At 47.0% G+C, this 19,424-nt stretch overlaps 1 protein-coding gene across 1 annotated transcript; it reads right to left on the reverse strand.

The window, feature by feature from the left end:
- Nucleotides 1-3,009: 3,009 nt before the first annotated feature.
- Nucleotides 3,010-19,424, reverse strand: OCIAD1 (OCIA domain containing 1). Its single transcript, XM_075422018.1, has 8 exons — nucleotides 19,302-19,424; nucleotides 18,507-18,591; nucleotides 14,134-14,187; nucleotides 13,369-13,416; nucleotides 10,970-11,099; nucleotides 8,647-8,855; nucleotides 6,452-6,601; nucleotides 3,010-3,450 (listed from the first exon to the last, which is right to left on the reverse strand). The coding sequence occupies exons 1-8, from the start codon at nucleotides 19,350-19,352 to the stop codon at nucleotides 3,413-3,415; spliced, it is 765 nt and encodes a 254-aa protein (XP_075278133.1). The 5' UTR covers nucleotides 19,353-19,424; the 3' UTR covers nucleotides 3,010-3,412.

Consider the following 19,424-nt stretch of genomic DNA (forward strand, 5'->3'; position numbering starts at 1 on the left):
TCTAGTCAAGTGTGCAGCGGGGCTACAAGCCTTTCTAACAAGGTAGTAAAGATGTTGTGGTGTTGCTTAAATACGACTTAAAAATTTTAAAATCACATCAAATTTCAATTAACTGCCTCTCCCAAAAGCACCAGCTCCGAAAGGACAGGGAAGACTCCCAACACGTCCTGCACCACGTTCCCTAATTTGATAAAACGGGAGCCAAGCGGCTTTCGTTGGGCTGCGACTCACGGGGCGCTGGAACTGTCCTGGCGGTGGGATGTCCCTTCTCGGGGTGCGGCCAGACCGGCGCTGGATGTTTCACCGTCGGAGGCTTTACAGGACTTCTAAGCTTCTGAAGATTTGACAAAGAAATATGAAAAAGTGCCTGGCAGCTCCCGGGAGAAGCTCCGCAAGAAAGCAGGCGTTGGGGTGTCAGTAGCGTGGCGTAGAAAGGAACACTGACATGCACACGTCATTATTTTACGTTATTAATTTACGCCGAGGGGAGACAGGCAGAGCTGGGCGAAGCCTCGGGTGCTCTCGGGGCCGGACCCTCGCGGTTTCTCTGCTGGGGAAGACCAGCGGCTGCGGATTAGCAGGGAGTGCTCCAAGAGCTGTAAGCTACCACAGCCCTTTCGCAGCGCGGATGCACGACGTCAGGAGCTCACCTACGCTGACCGTTACGGCCACGTGTTCCACACAAGCCGGTTAACGAATTTGGTCTTGACTGAAGGAGACGTCGAACACATTGAATTTAGAGATGACCTATTAAAAAAAGTAGGGGAAGATTTGAGGTAATCGGTTGCTTCCGTAACCTTTATTTCAGTCTGGAGTAAGAGGGGGAGAGACCTCCAGGAGGAAAATCAGTTGACCTTACGCAGGATCGAGCATTGTTTATACAGCACTGTTTTCTTAGTATCTTCTTCTTCAGCTGGTCATAGGATACACATTCCGGTTTGGCAGGAAGATCTTACAAACAAGCTAAAAAAAAAAAATCCAGTGAACATACATAGCTTCCTATGAATCATTTGTTTCTGCAAAGTAGAGCTTACTTTCTTCACCCAGAGACGAGGGAGTTTAGCTGTGTGCCAAGGCATCGCACAGCTTCGTGGAAGTCCCCGGACTTCCTAAAATCAGGAAACAAAATACGTCCTTCAGCTGTGCCGCACGCAGAGCGAGGAGCTTCGTGTGAGCCTCAGTCCACTCCATGGAATGACGAGCAGAACAAGGGTCAGAGTAGACGAGGCAAGCTCTAACGACATTAACCTCAAACAACGTCGTGTATCTTTACATCTCCAGAAATTCTGAATTGCTCAATCAAAAAAACCCAGTAAACAAGTGGTCAGTAGCGAACCATCAATATTCACTAGCATTAAAGAGAATAAACACAAACAAGTGCTTTAAATCATGGCTGTTCACGTCTTGATTCTTTAAGAACTACAGTGTTCTCATTCACCCGGAGTAAACACCTAGGAATGACCCCCCAGGGGTGATCAGCTGCCCTCCAGCAGCTCTCAGTCACTGCTGGATCCAAGAACCCATTTACTTTTTGTCACATCTTACAACCTGAACAGCTCTGGGTTTGCCTCATTGCTTTGCTTTGGGTAAATAAAAATGCTGGTTGGTTTATTTTCCTCATTGTTTGGAAAGAGTAATTCACTGGGTGGTCTTCTGACCTGGCAGGCTGTGCCTTGGCCAAGGTGGCTCGTGTGTCAGAGTCCCCGGTATTCCACGGGTCAGGTTCTAATGCCGCTGCTCAAAGACGCCTCCAAACTTTGGTGCTGGCGCTTTATATCCAGTTCTTACATGAGCAAAGAAAATACTTCAAGTATAAACTTGAGGCCTGTCTGCGCCGGCTCAGCTGAACTACTGCAAACCCCCACGAACAGACCCGAGGCGAGCGCCTGGGACAGCAACGAGGTGCGAATTGTCCCGTTTATTGCCTTGAGATTAAAATCCAAACATGATTTGCTGATTTCTGCAGACAACAGGTGACCAAACCGCACCGAGTGAAAGGATATCTACGGCGCTGCTGGCTGAACACGAGGAAGAACTTCTTCCCTCTGAGGGTGATGGAGCCCTGGCCCAGGCTGCCCAGGGAGGCTGTGGAGTCTCCTTCTCTGGAGATATTCCAGCCCCGCCTGGACGCGGTGCTGTGCAGCCTGCTCTGGGTGACCCTGCTTGGGCAGGGGGTTGGGCTGGGTGACCCACAGAGGGCCCTGCCAACCCCGACCATGCTGGGATTCTGTGATTCTCATGCTTTTCTCCTCCTCCTTTCAGCCGACTGCTCTGGACCCCCTCCAAAGCACCTTCGCCTTCCGGCTGCTCTGCTGCCAGTCCGCTAAACCAGTAAGGTCTCCGCGCATCCTCGCCTCGGGAAGCAAGTGGGTGCTCGCCTCCAGCGCAGAGTGGGGGGATGCCCTTACGCCAGCAGCTTCACCGCGGTTTCTGCCCCCCTGCAGCCAGGACCCCAAAGCAAAGCCGGCGAGGCGAGGCAGCACAGCCAGAACACCGAGTGGCAGCCGACGTGAGTGAGGCAGAGCAGGCGACACAAACCTCAGGAAATACTCGGCAGTAGTTCTGTCAGTGTAGCTCTTTTCTTACAGGTAATAATAATGCAATATTCTATTTATCCACATCTTTTCTCCATAAACATCTTCTTTGTTTTGTCATGAAGTAAGGCAGAATACACAAAACCTAACATTCACAGCCCAGGGCTTTTACCAAAGGCTGTCGGGTTTAACCTCCTGCACTGAAACATGGCTGCTTTAAATACCCGCAGCTTCCCGCGATCACTTTCCTCCACAACGGCCGTCTCAAGAGGTGCAGTGCGGGCCGCAGATCCAGCTGGCACCCAGAAACCAGCTCTGAACAGCAGCGCTGGGTGCTGCCCGAGGTGCCTGGCTACGCTCCCCGGCCCTCGGCCCCCCAGCAGCTGGGTATCGCTCCAAACCCCACCAACCAAGCGCGATGGCGAGGGGAGGTTTCCAGCGCATCACTTTCAGAGAAACAAAAGCGAGAGGCGAGTTCTACAGGTAACTTTTAATGCAAGTCTTGAAATTTGAGGAGATTCTGGGATTTTTGCCTGCCCAATGCATGACTGCATTTATTTACGTGTATTTTTATCTTCTGCTATACATTTATAGTGGCTACTATTAGTTACCCTTTTCATTCTTCAGTAATAGCACAAATGGTTTATAGTCATGACGCCTCACAACAGCCTCGCTTGCCATTTATGCAGAATTTTAAAAAAATTAAACCTAAATACTTTTTTCCTTTTTTTAATCTTCTGGCAAGTCCGGATTTTCTCCTCATTCCTTAACAGCTGCGCATCGCGGAACACACCAAAGGCGCCGACAGTCGTGACTAATCCAGACGAAGCTCAAACGAGCTGACAGCAGACGATTTGCTTCGCTTCTCCAGCCGGCTCTTACTCATCCCAGGTATCTCCGTATTTGTTCACTTTAACTAAAGAAAAGAAGAAAAAGGAGTCACACACGACTTCAACTGCAGAAGTTCAGCTTGTACGGCGCCGCGAAGCCCGACGGAAGGCGCTCCGATGTGAGGTGGTGAGCGGGGGCAGCGCCGCTCACAGCGCAGCGGACATCTCCTTACAGCTACTTTCGAATAAACGGGGAGAAGAGTTTATTAATCGTTATTCTGTAATGAATTAACAGTCAAGAGGCCTGCTGTGCTAATCCCTGCTCTGCAGAAGTCGTAATTGCTTCGAAACAAGTGTAAAGTGTGGATGAAACGAAGACAATTGGAGGAAACGGGCAAGGAATGTTACGATAAATCGTGTGGCTACATAATCCAGTTACGTGCACAGCGGGGTGGATCCAGGACAGCTAAAAACCTGCTCGAAGACAAACAAACAAAAATCAGGAATCCTTACTAGGAAACTACTCGGCCGTTATTATTCGGCAGCTTCCTTTGGTACAGGAGTGAGTCAGAGAGAAGAAAAAACAGGGCACTGGTCTCCATGGGTTGATTCCGAGGCATGTGGTGGGTGTGCTGGTGGACGGCAGGGTGACCATGAGCCAGCAGCGTGCCCTGGGTGCCAAGAAGGCCAATGGCATCCTGGGGTGCATCAAGAGGAGTGTGGCCAGCAGGTCGAGGGAGGTTCTCCTGCCCCTCTGCTCTGCCCTGGTGAGGCCCCATCTGGAGTCCTGTTTCCAGTGCTGGGCTCCCCAGTTCAAGAAAGATGAAGAGCTACTGGAGAGAGTCCAGCGGAGGGCTGCGAGGATGAGGAGGGAACTGGAGCATCTCTCCTACGAGGAGAGGCTGAGGGAGCTGGGCTTGTTCAGCCTGGAGAAGAGAAGGCTGAGAGGGGACCTTAGAAATGCCTCTAAATATCTGCAGGGTGGGGGTCAGGAGGACGGGGCCAGACTCTTTCCAGTGGTGCCCAGCGACAGGACAAGGGGCAACGGGCACAAACTGAAGCAGAGGAAGCTCCAGCTGAACCCGAGGAAGAACTTCTTCCCTCTGAGGGTGACGGAGCCCTGGCCCAGGCTGCCCAGGGAGGCTGTGGAGTCTCCTTCTCTGGAGATATTCCAGCCCCGCCTGGACGCGGTGCTGTGCAGCCTGCTCTGGGTGACCCTGCTTGGGCAGGGGGTTGGGCTGGGTGACCCACAGAGGGCCCTGCCAACCCCAACCAGTCTGTGATTCTGTGGTGCGTACCCGAACAAGGGCCAGAATGTGAAAAGCGGCTCTCAACCCACTGCCGCGGGCGCAGGGGGAAGGAGGGGCCTACGCGACCCGGGAGGAGCGCGAGAGGACGAGCACAGGGTAAGGGCTCAGGGGCTGCGAGCGGGCGCACAGCAAGCGACGGGGCCCCTGCGACACCAGACGCTAACTCGGGTCTCGGCACGCGACGTCAGCCGGAGCCCTGAACTGCAGGTGGAAACGTGCTTCCACCGGTAAAGCTTCTCCGAACGCTTGCGTTCCCTCCTTACTCTTTTCCTCTAAAAGTACAAAAAGATGCTCTTAAAAGTTTCTTTATCAATCTCGTGCGCTGCTCAGTGTGGTTCTGTTCTCAAAGCCCGAGTACGGCCACCAGACAGAAAACGGACACAGAATGGAGTGCAGTGTCTGATCAACACTGTACAGGGACCTCAAACAACTACAAACAATTCGTGCATGTTCTCATTCCACAGCCACGAGATTTGCCATGGCACATGCAAGGTCTGCAGGATGTTAAAATAAAATGAAATTAAAATTCAGTTTCTGTGTGTGGTTTTCAAGTGCCACGCCTAGGCTTTCTAGCCGTGAAGCAGCACCTCCCAAAAGAAATGTGTCGACCAATAAGGTGTCGGCTGATGGAATTTAGAAGCAATATGAAATTACAGTTTTCATTAATTTTTTCATGTCTCATGTGGCACAGTCACGTTGATAAGAGAAAAAGGCTTTCACCCCCGAAATAACAGATTGAAAGAGTTACCCAATAATTGTTTCTATTTCCAGACTAGGTAGATCTGTCCAGAAACAGCTGAGGAGATCTTTGGACAGCTCTGCCCAGTCTGGAAACACGCAGTAACCCAATGCAGGAGGACGACACGGACGGACCCCCTTCCCCAGCGCCGCTCCCAGGCTTACTGCCGCCACACTCACACCGGCGCTGCGCTTCTCGCCACCTCTGCTGCCGCATCGGCGACGCCGGCCGTGCCGGTAAAGCTTGCTGTGAGGAGACTGGAGGCCACGCAGACACCCGCACGAGCCAGGCTGAGGGGCCCAGCAGCGTGTCAAGAGGTGGAACATCCCTCTCGCCAACAGCCTCTGCGCAGATGGCACCCCCAAGCCATTACCAACCGCTGCTGCGTCCCCTCTTCACAGAACGGAGTCAAAAGGCTGACCGAAAGGCACCTTATTCTTCAAGACTCCGCGTTCTTATTTTGCCCTGTGAAGTTTTGTTTTTCACTGCGAAACAACTCTCAACGCTGCTGCCAAATACTGTTTCCTTCCTTTGAGTTTCAACGCAGAAAATGAGCTTCCACAAACAAAGCCTCTATAGAAATCCTCCAGTTCCACGCAAAACAATTCATGAAAAGAAATCCCTCCCCCTTCAAAACCGTCGGCCACGCGCTCTATTTTGAGAGAACAATGCTATCGAAAACACCCCCCCCGCCATGGCTGAACCTCTTCAGCACAGCTCTGCGCCCACAGCACCCGTTGTTGAGAGGGGCTGCTCGGCACATTCAATAAACCCAAAGTTACGAGATTTTTCAGTCTGGCAGCAAGCAATAAGGCTGGGGAAGAGGAATTATAGCTTGCTATCGGAAGATCAAGATTTCTGAAAAAAATAATTAATTTGAAATATGAAAATACCACATCACATACGAAATACCTGCAGATAGTGTAAAAATAAATTGCTCAAAGGGTAAGCAGAATTAAGCCTTGGGTTTGTAACCCTTTTGAACACTATTGCCAATATTTAAAATGCTACATGTATTTCTGTAAATCAGTATCTCACCTTCCTTAACTGGTTTGTCCTGTGAAAACCTGCTTGGAGTTTCTGCCTTCGGTGGCTGCATCACCTCGTACGTCTCTCTGTGTTTATTCCTTAATTCCTCATATGTGACGCCTTTTTTTTTACGACTTTCTTCTGGAATTGGAGCAGGATCTGAAAACAAAACAAACACCAAAAATGGCGTCACGCACACCAGAAGCCGGCTACAACCTGATCCAGAACATCAGTTCATTACAGCTCAATCCCAGCGGGAAGGAGCCTGACAGCGGCCATTCCAAGTGCGACTGCAATGGACGTGGCCTTCCATGAATCCATTCCTTTCTCCTTTGGGTTTCGTCAAACTGCTTCAAATGAGTGACAGCTAACTCCTCTTCTTCTCTGCACCCAACAGAAATCCCAACCGCCACGTGGTGTTGATGGATAAAATCGTTCCGGTCACTTTATGTAAGATTTATGATGATCATACATTTCATAGATGTCTGGTTTCCAAAGAGAAATGTAAGTGAAGCTCAAGGGTTTGCATTCAGGCTTTAAATTCTGCTTTCAAAGAATTCGGACTACACCCATCATGTCTCACCTGACCAACATTTTACCCTTTTCTCTACATTTACAAGGCACAATCTTGGTTTCACAATTACAGTTCTACCAAATATTGATATCTGTGATGAAATGTAATCACAATTCCCTCAGCACATCTACATCTGATACTTTTACATAACGAAAACCGAGTTGCATGAAAGGGCTTTTTTGTGAAATAAAACCTTTTCCAGAAAGGAGTTCAAAAATCCAAGCTAATTCAAAGCACAAAGCTCTGCATTTGACAGCGACTTCCTCCTCTGCGCACCAGAGAGACCCAAACTCGGAACCGTGCGTCTCCCCTGCAGCAGCCGAGGACAGAAATCGCACGGGGAGGCTGCGCAGAGCCGGGCTCGCAAACCACGTCGCTTCTCTGCGAGAGACTCAGCTGCTGCCGGGCAGAGCACAACACGCACTCAGCTCTCAGAACAACCACACGCTTGTCAGGTCACGAAGAAGTTTCAGGTCGCTGAGTTACAGCAGTCGTCGGCCGCAGCACCACTGCCGGCAAAGCTGCAATCAAGGGGCAACGGGCACAAACTGAAGCCGAGGAAGCTCCAGCTGAACCCAAGGAAGAACTTCTTCCCTCTGAGGGTGACGGAGCCCTGGCCCAGGCTGCCCAGGGAGGCTGTGGAGTCTCCTTCTCTGGAGATATTCCAGCCCCGCCTGGACGCGGTGCTGTGCAGCCTGCTCTGGGTGACCCTGCTTGGGCAGGGGGTTGGGCTGGGTGACCCACAGAGGGCCCTTCCAACCCCGACCAGTCTGTGATTCTGTGAATCTCCTCAGGAAGGCTAGCAGACAAACAGCAGACTATGGGTCATTGAGTGACACAGCCACCTTAATTTCAGTCAAAAGGAGCTCCAAGTCAGGCAGAGTTTTTTGCCAGTTTAGTTTCACAACAGATTAAACCTTGTGAGTTAATTTACAATCTTTACTTGCAATGAGAGCTACAAAACATGAAAAAAAACCCTGAATTTAGTTTACAATTACAGAATCACAGACTGGTCGGGGTTGGCAGGGCCCTCTGTGGGTCACCCAGCCCAACCCCCTGCCCAAGCAGGGTCACCCAGAGCAGGCTGCACAGCACCGCGTCCAGGCGGGGCTGGAATATCTCCAGAGAAGGAGACTCCACAGCCTCCCTGGGCAGCCTGGGCCAGGGCTCCGTCACCCTCAGAGGCAAGAAGTTCTTCCTCATCTTCAGCTGGAACTTCCTCTGCTTCAGTTTGTGCCCGTTGCCCCTTGTCCTGTCACTGGGCACCACTGCAACGAGTCTGGCCCCGTCCTCCTGACCCCCACCCTGCAGATATTTGTAGGCATTGATAAGGTCCCCTCTCAGCCTTCTCTTCTTCAGGCTGAACAAGCCCAGCTCCCTCAGCCTCTCCTCGCAGGAGAGATGCTCCAGTCCCCTCACCATCCTCTCGTTTGTTAGAACAAAGTACTATGTATATTTACCTTTTGTGTAAAAACAATTCTGGGGACTTCAAGCTGTTTCATTCAAAACCACCATATTGTGCCACGTACGTTTGCACGGGATGGAAACCCAGAGCTCAGCACGAGTGGTATCCGAGAGAAAGGCAAGAGGCATTGTGCTCCGCACTGCTGACCACGGAGACAGCACGCACCTTGAGCGGCGTAATCAGTAATTCCTGTAGGCGACGACTCATTCAGGGAAGCACTGAAGGGAACGGGTTCGTAACTGGCGAGGGCCCTGTCCGTTGAGCTATAATCGTCTGAGTAGCTAGAAGCAAGCGGGAACCCCGCTCTCGGAGAAGGCGATTCAGCAAACGACTGAGAAGGCATGTCTGAAAATTCCGATTTCCGACTGGAACGGCTGGAAAAGAATACAGTTAGATATTAAACAGAGAAATGTTAAAATTAAAAATGGAACTGTGAGAGTAACAGCATGTGCAGTTCAAGAAAATACAGTCTTATTTTAAATTGTTTCACTTCCAGCATGAATTATCAGCTTACAAAGAAGTCTGGAGTGTTTGGGATTTTTTTTCCTTACATTGCAGAGATCTATACAGTCGCTTCCCTTCCTCTCAGAAACTTAACTCGGACCTGAAAATCTCCAGAACGGAAGACAAAAGAGACAAAGTATTTTGCACTTTCAAGACAAAACTGACAATCCCTTCTCCCAGGGAACCTTCAGACAGAAAAAACACATTAGACAAAAACAGCACAGGGAGTGCCCACTAGGCGTAGTGCAAACTATAGTTATTTTTAAAGGCCTTTTCGGAAGAATTTGCCATTTAAACCCCTTCGTTGTTAGAAGCTGCTGTAATCGATCCGTACAGCAGAGGAAAAGGAGAATGGAGAGCTATCTTGTGGAAATTAAATTCTGCACGTTCACCGAGTTGCTGCATTCAGCAGACACGTTAAGAGCGAAAGGTAAGGCCAGACAACGAACACTCTGGAACCTCCTGCGCTGCCTACGCACTCGGAACGGCCCCACAAACCACGACACAACGTCTCTCTCTACCGCTTGGTGTCACTACAATGTCTCCAGAGTCATTTTTTACTTTAAATTTCTCCTCAGCTGTACTTTTAGTTTCATACAAAAGACACCTGCCATTAGTCCTTGTTTTATTCTCACGATGAACATACAGAGCTAAGCCATTTTATTGCCCCAATTGTATTTTTAAAGTCTATGCAAACACAGCCTTAAAGAACTACCTTTTAGCTCCCTGCCTATTTGTAACTGCAAATCAGAATTAGCAAAATACATTAATTAGTAGATGCATAATGACCACAAAAATGTAACGATTTCTGTTGCTGGCTTAAAAGAGTAGCATGTACGGACAATAATTTGAATGAATTTAAATTAATCGTTCAACCAAGAAAAAAACCCCCAAACAAACAGGGATTTATTACTTTGGAAATAAAATTTTACAGATACCAAAGAATGTGCCGTTGAAGGCTGAAGGGACTTGTCCTACAGCAGATGATGGCATTTAAACAGGTTCTCACCGAGGGTAAACACAGTTAACGATCCCGACAACTCCTTACCAGCAACTAGAGTGGGTGAAAGGACAAGCCCAGCTCCAACTCAGCTGAGATTATACCGTAAATGTATAAAGTGGTAATTCCTAAAATTACGTTTGATGCCATAAAATGGTAAACATTTCAGAACAAAGGTAAATCTTGCAGACAAAACTGTCCTAAACCTGAATTTATAAGGTAATTAAAATTTAATCAAGTCCTTCATAAACATTTAACAAATCTTAGCACACACACAGCAGGAGTACTACCCCCCCGGTTTTGAATCCGGGGTTTAAGTGAGATATTCTGAAAGCAGTTTGCAATTAAGAACCACTTGAGGTAGGAAACGTTCTGGAACAAAACAGGAAACAGTTCTGAGGACCTGATGAGTTTCTCAGATGTACAGCATAACGCTGTGACAGATGTAAAGGATTTAAACAAACAGCAGCAAGTTTGACCACGCTGCTTCTTCCTGCGCTGATATTGTTTATTGAGCTCTTTCCTTTGATAAACACTGAAATCATTTCCACCCTCTTCCTACTTCAATCAAACTGAACGATGGGAAAAACTTCCAGAATATAACGCTGTTTTATTGCAGTTAACTTAGTTTACTTCTAAACCAAGGAGGCAACTTCTGCTGTCACACTACTGCAAGTAAATTCCACTGGAAAACACCCTCTTCATTCACAAGGAATACACTTTACTTTACTTCACAAAGTAAAATGTTTCTTTTTCTACTCCTCAAAGTGGTCAGTTGTATGTAAAGAGCTCAAAACGCGTATTTTATCGCTGGCCAACTGATGCAGCTTCCGTGAAGCGGTCCGTTTCGGGGAACAGGGGAAAGAGGGAAGGTGCAGCTCTGCGGGTCCTCGAAAGCTGCAAACGTAGCCTTGCTCTGTCAGCGTTTAAAATGTCCTATTCAAGAGTAAGTTTTAAATTTAAAATTGAGAACGAAATTCTTACTTATGCGAACTATGTCTCTGAGCTTGCCGTAGAACATCTCCTATTGGGGAATCCTTCAGTTTCTTAAATTTCTCGCTACAGATTGGCAAGTAGGATATCTTTCCCGCCAGGTATCCGCACATTCCAGCAACTTTTCAAAAGAAAAAAAGATGGGTTTATACGCTGTATCATAACATTCACCACAGTTTTAAAACAGTAATTTCAAATAAATTATACAATACCTTGAATAAAAGAAAAAAAAACAGTTTAGATCTAACCCAAAACCACGCAGCAACCATCTCTCTCTGCTTCTGTCGCAGACAAAGGGTACTAGAGACAAAGGCAGCAGCTGACCAGACGCAGAGCAGGGCTTTAGACCTGGCATGGGCATCAGCCGGCTCAGCTCTGCGCCAAGGCCTTAGAGCAGCCGATGGGGGAGAGGTAAGCGAGGCCAGGTCCCACTGCAGGCTAGCGTGAAGTAGGACACACGGATCTCCCGCTCCCTTGCCAAAGAGGGACAGAGGAGCAACAGCTCTGTGCTGCGTTGAAGGGGATGCTGTCAATGTAGTCTATCAGTCACCGCTAACGAGAAGGTCCATTAAATTGTCAGTGTGCCTATAAGGCTACTGAGAAAAGTAGTTATGAGTCATTGCTATAGGCAAAAGAACTTCCTGGAAGAGAATCCCAATCTAGAAAACGCAACACCTCTCAGCTTCCAGACAAAACCAAGAGAGGCAATGCAGGGAAAGATGCAAGATAGAGACTAAAAAAAACAAACTGACTCAACAACGTTAGTTAGATGTAAAAGACCAATTACTGTAATCAGGCATAGATACTCCTCAGAACAGGAACCTAACAACTACAAGTGACACACCAGACTGCTGTAACCGACAGATACAGCAGCAACGTGCTCAGATCAGCGACACCAGAAAAGCAAGAACTGTCTTGAACTGCCTTCCTGTTGTCCAACATCAGCCAGCTAGCAGCAGTGCCTGGATCGCCTCTGCTCTTCTTGCGGAACCCGTGGAGGAAAAAAACCCAAACCGAAACACAACTGCACTGCTTCCTTTACTGAAATTTCACTGCAGGAGGAATGTGCAGTTAAATTATGAGACATAATCTGGACCTGTAGCCTATGACCCTGGCAATCGTTGTCAGACAATCCCATAGACAGCATGAGGATGAAAGGCAAACTGCTTGACTCAGGCCTTCTCTACTCCAACTCAGTCCCAGAAAAATCCCTGTTATTTAAAACGCACATAAATCACATGAAGTTACCTACAGAAAAGCAACCAACACACAAACTTTACGGAAATTTCTTTTAGTATAACATGAAAGTCCATATGCCTACCGCTGTAGATTGAAAAGGAGAAGCCAGCAGTATTTTGGCTTATAACCGTAACATCGAGAAGAGCTGGCCCAGTCCAGCTGCTCCTTACTTTTTCCCTTGATGTCACAACTTAGTTCTATTAAACAGGAGGAATGTGGCCCTTACCTAGAAACGTGTAGGAGCTCTCAGGGACACAGTGATTCTATCATTTATTAGGAACGTTTGTGTCATAACATTGTTTGGCATTCAAAGAAAGCAAGTACAATTTAGCATAAACAAATGGCAGCCCTAGTCTCTCACATTCATTTATCTGCTTCAACACCACTTCCTTCACCACAAATCACAGGTTTTACCCTCTTCCCACTGAAGTAAACTGTAAAAGCAACTGGCTGTATCTGGGCAGATTGGCAAGATGGCAACTTCCTGTTTTACTGTCATGTATCACATTGAAAAGGTTAATTTATTGATTTATGTTTGATTATACTTAATCCAAAATCATTCACACGAAATTGCCGTTTTCCTACAATTGTACATACATAATGTCCAGGAAAAAAAGGCACTAAAATAGCCTGAATGGGACAAGTAAGAACCATGAATAAAGACCTTCAAATTAGGAAGGGAGGGGCGGGTGTACTCTGGCAAAGTAATTTAAACTAAGCTTGTAGAGTATGTAGGAATTTAAGATATTGTAAATACATCACACTTGTCAAGCATATTTCCAACCTTCCGATTTTCTGGGAAGCCTATCAACAAAACTTCTCCAAAACATGCTGCACGAATTCCAAGATGGTGAATAAGCGAAATGCTCTACCACTCGGCACTGAATAGGTTCTCGCAGTATCAGCTGCTGCAGTTAAGAAACACAGCTAAAAAGTTGCTGACCAACAGAATTAACTGCAGGAAGGTGAAACTTCTTCACTGGATACGTCCGATCATTCACCCCTGCCTTCAGGCACAGCTGTGCCGACGTCAGCACCGAGCCGAGTCGCGGCGAATCGGCCAGCTAGTCTCACGGGAAAGACCCCTGCGCAGCGGACTCCGGAACCGAAGGCACGGACACAAGCTGAATTTATACGCCGCTTTTACTTACATGCAACTTTTGTGAAGGAGCCAAATCTTGAGCTGTCTTTTAGAACACCTGAAAATGAGGATCAAAGTAATTAGTACTGAGTTATTAAGAATTAAGCTGAAAAACACCGACTGCAGTTAGGTTTGCAGGTACCAGGTTACTCTTTTTACAGAATCACAGAATCACAGAATAGTAGGGGTTGGCAGGGACCTCTGTGGGTCATCTAGTCCAACCCTCCTGCCGAAGCAGGGTCACCTACAGCAGGCTGCACAGCACCGCGTCCAGGTGGGGCTGGAATATCTCCAGAGAAGGAGACTCCACAGCCTCCCTGGGCAGCCTGGGCCAGGGCTCCTTCACCCTCAGAGGGAAGAAGTTCTTCCTCGGGTTCAGACGGAACTTCCTGTGCCTCAGTTTGTGCCCATTGCCCCTTGTCCTGTCACTGGGCACCACTTCATTTAACATTGAAGAAAAATCAAGAAAACCTAGCATCTGAATTCCCCATAAAGCTGTAAAAATCTAAGAATTAACTCTTTAATCGCGTCACACGCAGTATTACTGCACACTACAGTTTCATAATCGCCGAGATGCTGCATTTGTCGAACAACATAAAATGAACACGAATTTGATTCTAAAGTTTAGGAACTGCAAGTCATGTAGCTGCAGAGTCTAAACTTCTTTTAATTACCGGTAGATTAGACATTATATCATTATAGTAACTTTATTAACAGCAGAAATACATTTCTTAGGAGCAACTCCACATTAACCCAAAGTATGTTCACACTTTACCTTTCCGAATTAAGAGACTAGTAGCAAGCATGCTCGCTGCCGCCAAAGGAAAAGCTGTCAAGAAGAAGAAAAGTGCTTAAAATATGATTTTCAGTATTTTCAACCACATTTAACAAAATATGCAATAAAACAAGAGTTGCTAGGCCTTACTAAGCTCATTTGTACAAGAATCTAAGCATACACTTAATTAACAAACTATACAGAAACATTCTCAACTGCAGTTTCTAAGAGCTACGACAAATTATGCAGCTCTGGCTAACGAGTCATCCTGTCTCCATCGGCCTTCATGTTTCCTAAGACACCAAAGCCAATGGCAGACGGGCCCAAGCTGTAAGGAGCAGACTCCAGGCCTTGCTACAGCTGCTGCAGCACCAAGGTGCAGAACTTCAACCCAGAGACGTGCACGCAGTTCTTGAGGACGTAAGGTGGTTACATCGAGGCCAGCGCCTCTGAAAATTTTTGATAGCCAAAAGTCTTGGTTTTGTTTTAACGTGAGAACTTTGGAAAAAGTCTAACTCTTGTAGAGATAGAAATGAAATTGATTGGAATTAGGTAACCTGGTTTATTCACCAGCAAATTAACGGACAGGGCAGCCTTTTCTGTAGCTTACGGATCAAATTATACAACTCAAGACTAGGGTCAGGAATGCAGAGAAGACAACAACCAGGGAAGAGCGTTACAGCTTATCGCAGTCAGCTCAACAGCTCACGTCGGGTTTTATCATACTGAAAGACTTCAGGTGGCAGGAAGCACGTGAAGACGGCAAGCAGCAAAAGGAACACCTATTGCAAGCAATGACAGTTACGAACTGGGAATCACAGAATCACAGACTGGTGGGGGTTGGCAGGGACCTCTGTGGGTCACCCAGCCCAACCCCCTGCCCAAGCAGGGTCACCCAGAGCAGGCTGCACAGCACCGCGTCCAGGCGGGGCTGGAATATCTCCAGAGAAGGAGACTCCACAGCCTCCCTGGGCAGCCTGGGCCAGGGCTCCGTCACCCTCAGAGGGAAGAAGTTCTTCCTCGGGTTCAGCTGGAGCTTCCTCTGCTCCAGTTTGTGCCCGTTGCCCCTTGTCCTGTCGCTGGGCACCACTGGAAAGAGTCTGGCCCCATCCTCCTGACCCCCACCCTGCAGATATTTAGAGGCATTTCTAAGGTCCCCTCTCAGCCTTCTCTTCTCCAGGCTGAACAAGCCCAGCTCCCTCAGCCTCTCCTCGTAGGGGAGATGCTCCAGTCCCCTCCTCATCCTCGTAGCCCTCCGCTGGACTCTCTCCAGTAGCTCCTCATCTTTCTTGAACTGGGGAGCCCAGCACTGGACAGAGTACTCCAGATGAGGCCTAAAGGAAGATTAACTTTGAAAGGGAAGATTATCTTTGAAACTATTTGTAAAGACCACCACCCCTAAACAAGATACAGTGATGCTGAAATAACGAACATAACAGAGGACTAAAGTTAATTACGTTAAAGATTTAGAAGTGTCACAATGAAATTACATTTTAAGCAAGTCTGAAAATGCAGATGTTACAACAAGGCCCAATGACTTTACCTAGGGGAGAAATTTTTGCCACAGCTCTAGGTGTTTACAGTGTTTTAATGCACACAATCTGATAATTGAGTTCATATTTAAAGACAAATTATATTTTGTAGAATTTGGATGGCACAGTATTAAAAAATACTTTGCAAGCTAAGAGTTTATTCCTTCACAAATTCTGACTGGTCCAAACTAGGTTAGGGGTACACCCAGCATTTTAGGGTAAATATGACCGGATGTCACTTTTAAGAAAAAGTATTGGCTCCTCGGTTCACAAGCCAGATTACAGTAACAACTAAAAACAGAGAATAAAATCTTCCAATCTATTAAAGATTAAAACCCTGGTGCTTTTAGAGATTCTAGACCTAGATCTTCCAAAATTCAGCGTTCTAGATTTTCCAAGATGCAGAATGGCAGGGCAGATTTGAAGCTAGATTGTAAGAGAAAAAAATCAATGTGTGTGGGGGGGTGTAAAAAAAACCAAACCCGAAAGAACTTATTAGTGAGGACTTCAGCCTAACCCTCAGAGGTCTGAAATAACTTCTAGACCCAACACAAATACTCTGGACATCAGAGACAGGTTATGCACTTGAGTGGAAACAGCTGCCAGGATGTATGTAAACAACCTAAATTGGTAACTCGAAATTAAAAGAATAATAGGTAAATGATAATTGGGTTCAGACCTAAAAATTAATATGAATAATTACTCAAGTGTAGGAAAAAAAACAAAAGCAGCTTAATAAATCCAAAAATATCAATGCTTTTCACTGCTATGAGCAAAAAGTACTTTTTCTGCTTCAGGAACAAGATAAATCCAAAGAAAAATAATGGAAGGCTGATACATCAACATCACATAATTAGGGATGGAAATGTAATGTACCCTACTCAAAATAGTTTTATGGGGACAAAGTCATATTGATCTGGTTTAATTTTGTTACTGAGATTAAAAGTGCAAAGGATAAAACTGTAGATTGTAATGTCATTTTTTTACAGCAGTAGAATTTATATTATATGGTAATGTGATTAAAACGTAGTAGTATCAGTATGGCATATACTAAACTGAATTATGAAATGACTAGCTAGCATTTCTAAATAGAAGCTGTCAATAGACACTACTGCGAAACAGAGAGGGTTTGTAAGAACTGGTAAAAATTGATTACAGCTTGAAATTTGAATCAAGAAACGGAGAATACACAAATGTGCAGTAATACCTGTGAATAACAAGCACTGACACTGAAAGCAGTGAGGATGCCAGGGCGGACACACAGGCAGCCCACACCTCTTGCAAAAGGGCATTCAAATAATATGTATTTAATACAGCGAATACACCAGTCTAGGCACACGTAACGCCAAACAGCGAAACAAAGGCCGGAGACCTAGAAAACAGCGATGGGCTTCAGGCTCTCCCGCTGACATAACAGCACAGTACACAACTCCTGAAAAACATCTCTCAGTTCCGGCTGTAGGTCCCCAAAGTGAAATGACTCCAGAAGCTGATTTGGGGCTTCGCAACAATACCTCCATGTTTTTAATTTGGTCTCTGTACGAAGACGAACAGGGTAGTAAGTTACATTGCCAACCAAGAACCGGCAGCAGAACACCTCAAGAACAACAAACAGCTCCCTCCTCCTCCCCTCTTGTATTCCAGGAGGGAGATTACCAACAAGCCATAACCAATCGTCATCTTGCTACTAATGAACCTAATTCTTAACTTACAAAAACATAAGGAAAATAGCTAGATTTTAGCAAACCAGCTGAAGGTTTCCAGGTATCTGAATGAAAGTGAAAGAGGAGAATGCCGAAGCAATGGAGAAAGACAAAGCAGAACTTTGAATCATTAATTCAGAATCACAATGCCTTAGAAGTTGCCCCTGAAAGCACTGGCTTCCAGCAGAAATCAGGGCCCCAGTGCGCTAAATTTAGGATATCAGCTGCTAAATTCTTCCTCCGTCCTGGTTTCTGCTAAGCCACATATCAGCATCAGGAGTAAACCACCAGCGTGTGATAAAACAGCGGGTAACAATCACATCAGAAGGCGTGATCAGACCCCCTGAGCAGGTGTATAAAAACCAGGTACGTCTCAAACCTTTGGATTACAGAAACAACATTAAGGAGTAGTGCAATCAATTCTCAGTGTTCTGTAGAAGAAAAACCAACCATAACCTTGATACTTCAAATTAAGATGAGACAGAGAGTGCTCTGTGAAAACAATGCGAGTTTATTATTCCCAAATACTAGCTGTAGTACAGAAATCATCAGCGACTGCAGAATCACGCTTGAGAATCTGCGCTTCTCTTTACAGGGGAAAAAAGGCCAAACGTCTGGCCATGCTCAGACACAGAAATTTTCTCCAAAGATTGAGCTGAGCGACTACTTACACATTGTTCTCTTCACAAGTCTCCAGAAAGACAGACAGCAATGGTTATAAGCTAAACTATTTCTCCTTGCCTTCTAAAGCTAACAACAAAAATCAAAACTAAAAATGCAGAAGTAATGAAAAAAGAATATTCAGATACATAAACAAACAAGAGACTCCATTTATTCTATCTCTTTTCAGACTTTTAATAAGCACATTAATTTAAAATATGACGGGATCTTGTTACAAAGCATAAACCTTACCAAAATACACTGGACCTTTGACAGAATTCCTGTCCTGCAAACTCTTAATAAATGTAAATCCTACACGGATCAGCATTTACTGGGATGTAATTTCAGCCCACGTGAAGCCTGTCAATGAACTGCCATGATACACTGACCCGGGCCTGCCTTCCTTAACACCTCAGGTAACAACGAAAACTCAGGGTGGAAGAGAAGCAAACCAAGGCCACCAGCAAACCGAACTCACCTCTGTACCGGGCACTCTCTTCAGCACATTCCTTGAGGAGTCTTCTTTCCTCCTCTGTCGGCACATAGGGCTTAGGTACTTCCCTCTTCCGTCAGGGAAATAAATTAGAAAAGAATGAGCAGAAGAAAGGTTTGGGGAGGATTTTTTCAATTAAAACCTGTGTCTGACTTTCACACCTTGTAGTGCCTGTGCTTTCACACAGCTACGCTTAAGGACCCGGTGACTTTTGTCTGTAAATCTCACGTGAAATATATAATTTAAAAAACCAACGTTTCTACAAAACACATGGGAGAGCAGAAAGTATTTTGTGCACGCTCAAATCCCAACTCGGTCAACTCCTTTTCCTTCAGAAAAGCCCGCTCTGGTCCTTGCCACCAGCCTTCCACATCGATGAATTCTGGCAGCTCATTAAATCCCTTTTTTAAACGCTTGTCAGGGCTCTAACCACACGACGCGTGCTGTGTAGGTGTGTGTGCCTGGGGAAAGCTGGCCGGCTGTTCTGCCCGCGGCTGAGGAGTTTCTCCGTGCTCCCTCCCGCCGGGAAAGGGCACGGGAAGGCACGAAGGACAGAGGCGAGCAGGCCCCGGCACCGGGGAGAAGGCGAAACGCCGCCGAGGAGGCCTCAAGGGCACCGTCCCCTCCTCGAGGCAGGGCGGGCAGCTGACAGGAATCCGGCCCCCCCCTCCCCGCTGAGGGTGTGCGCAGGCCCCGAGCCTGCCCCCTCCGCACCAACCGCCCCAAACCCCGCCGCGGGGCCGCACCCACACTCGCCGTTCTCCCGCAGAGCGACCGTACCTCGGCCGGATCGCCCAGCTCCCCGCCGCCAGGACCCTGCCCGGCCTCCATGGCGCGCCTGGGCGGGCACCGCCGAACCCCCGCTGACCTGGAAGTCGATGCCGAGCTGCCGGCCGCGCTGGC

The sequence above is a fragment of the Opisthocomus hoazin genome, chromosome 5 (genome assembly GCF_030867145.1).
Source record: "Opisthocomus hoazin isolate bOpiHoa1 chromosome 5, bOpiHoa1.hap1, whole genome shotgun sequence".
NCBI classification, from domain to species: domain Eukaryota; kingdom Metazoa; phylum Chordata; class Aves; order Opisthocomiformes; family Opisthocomidae; genus Opisthocomus; species Opisthocomus hoazin.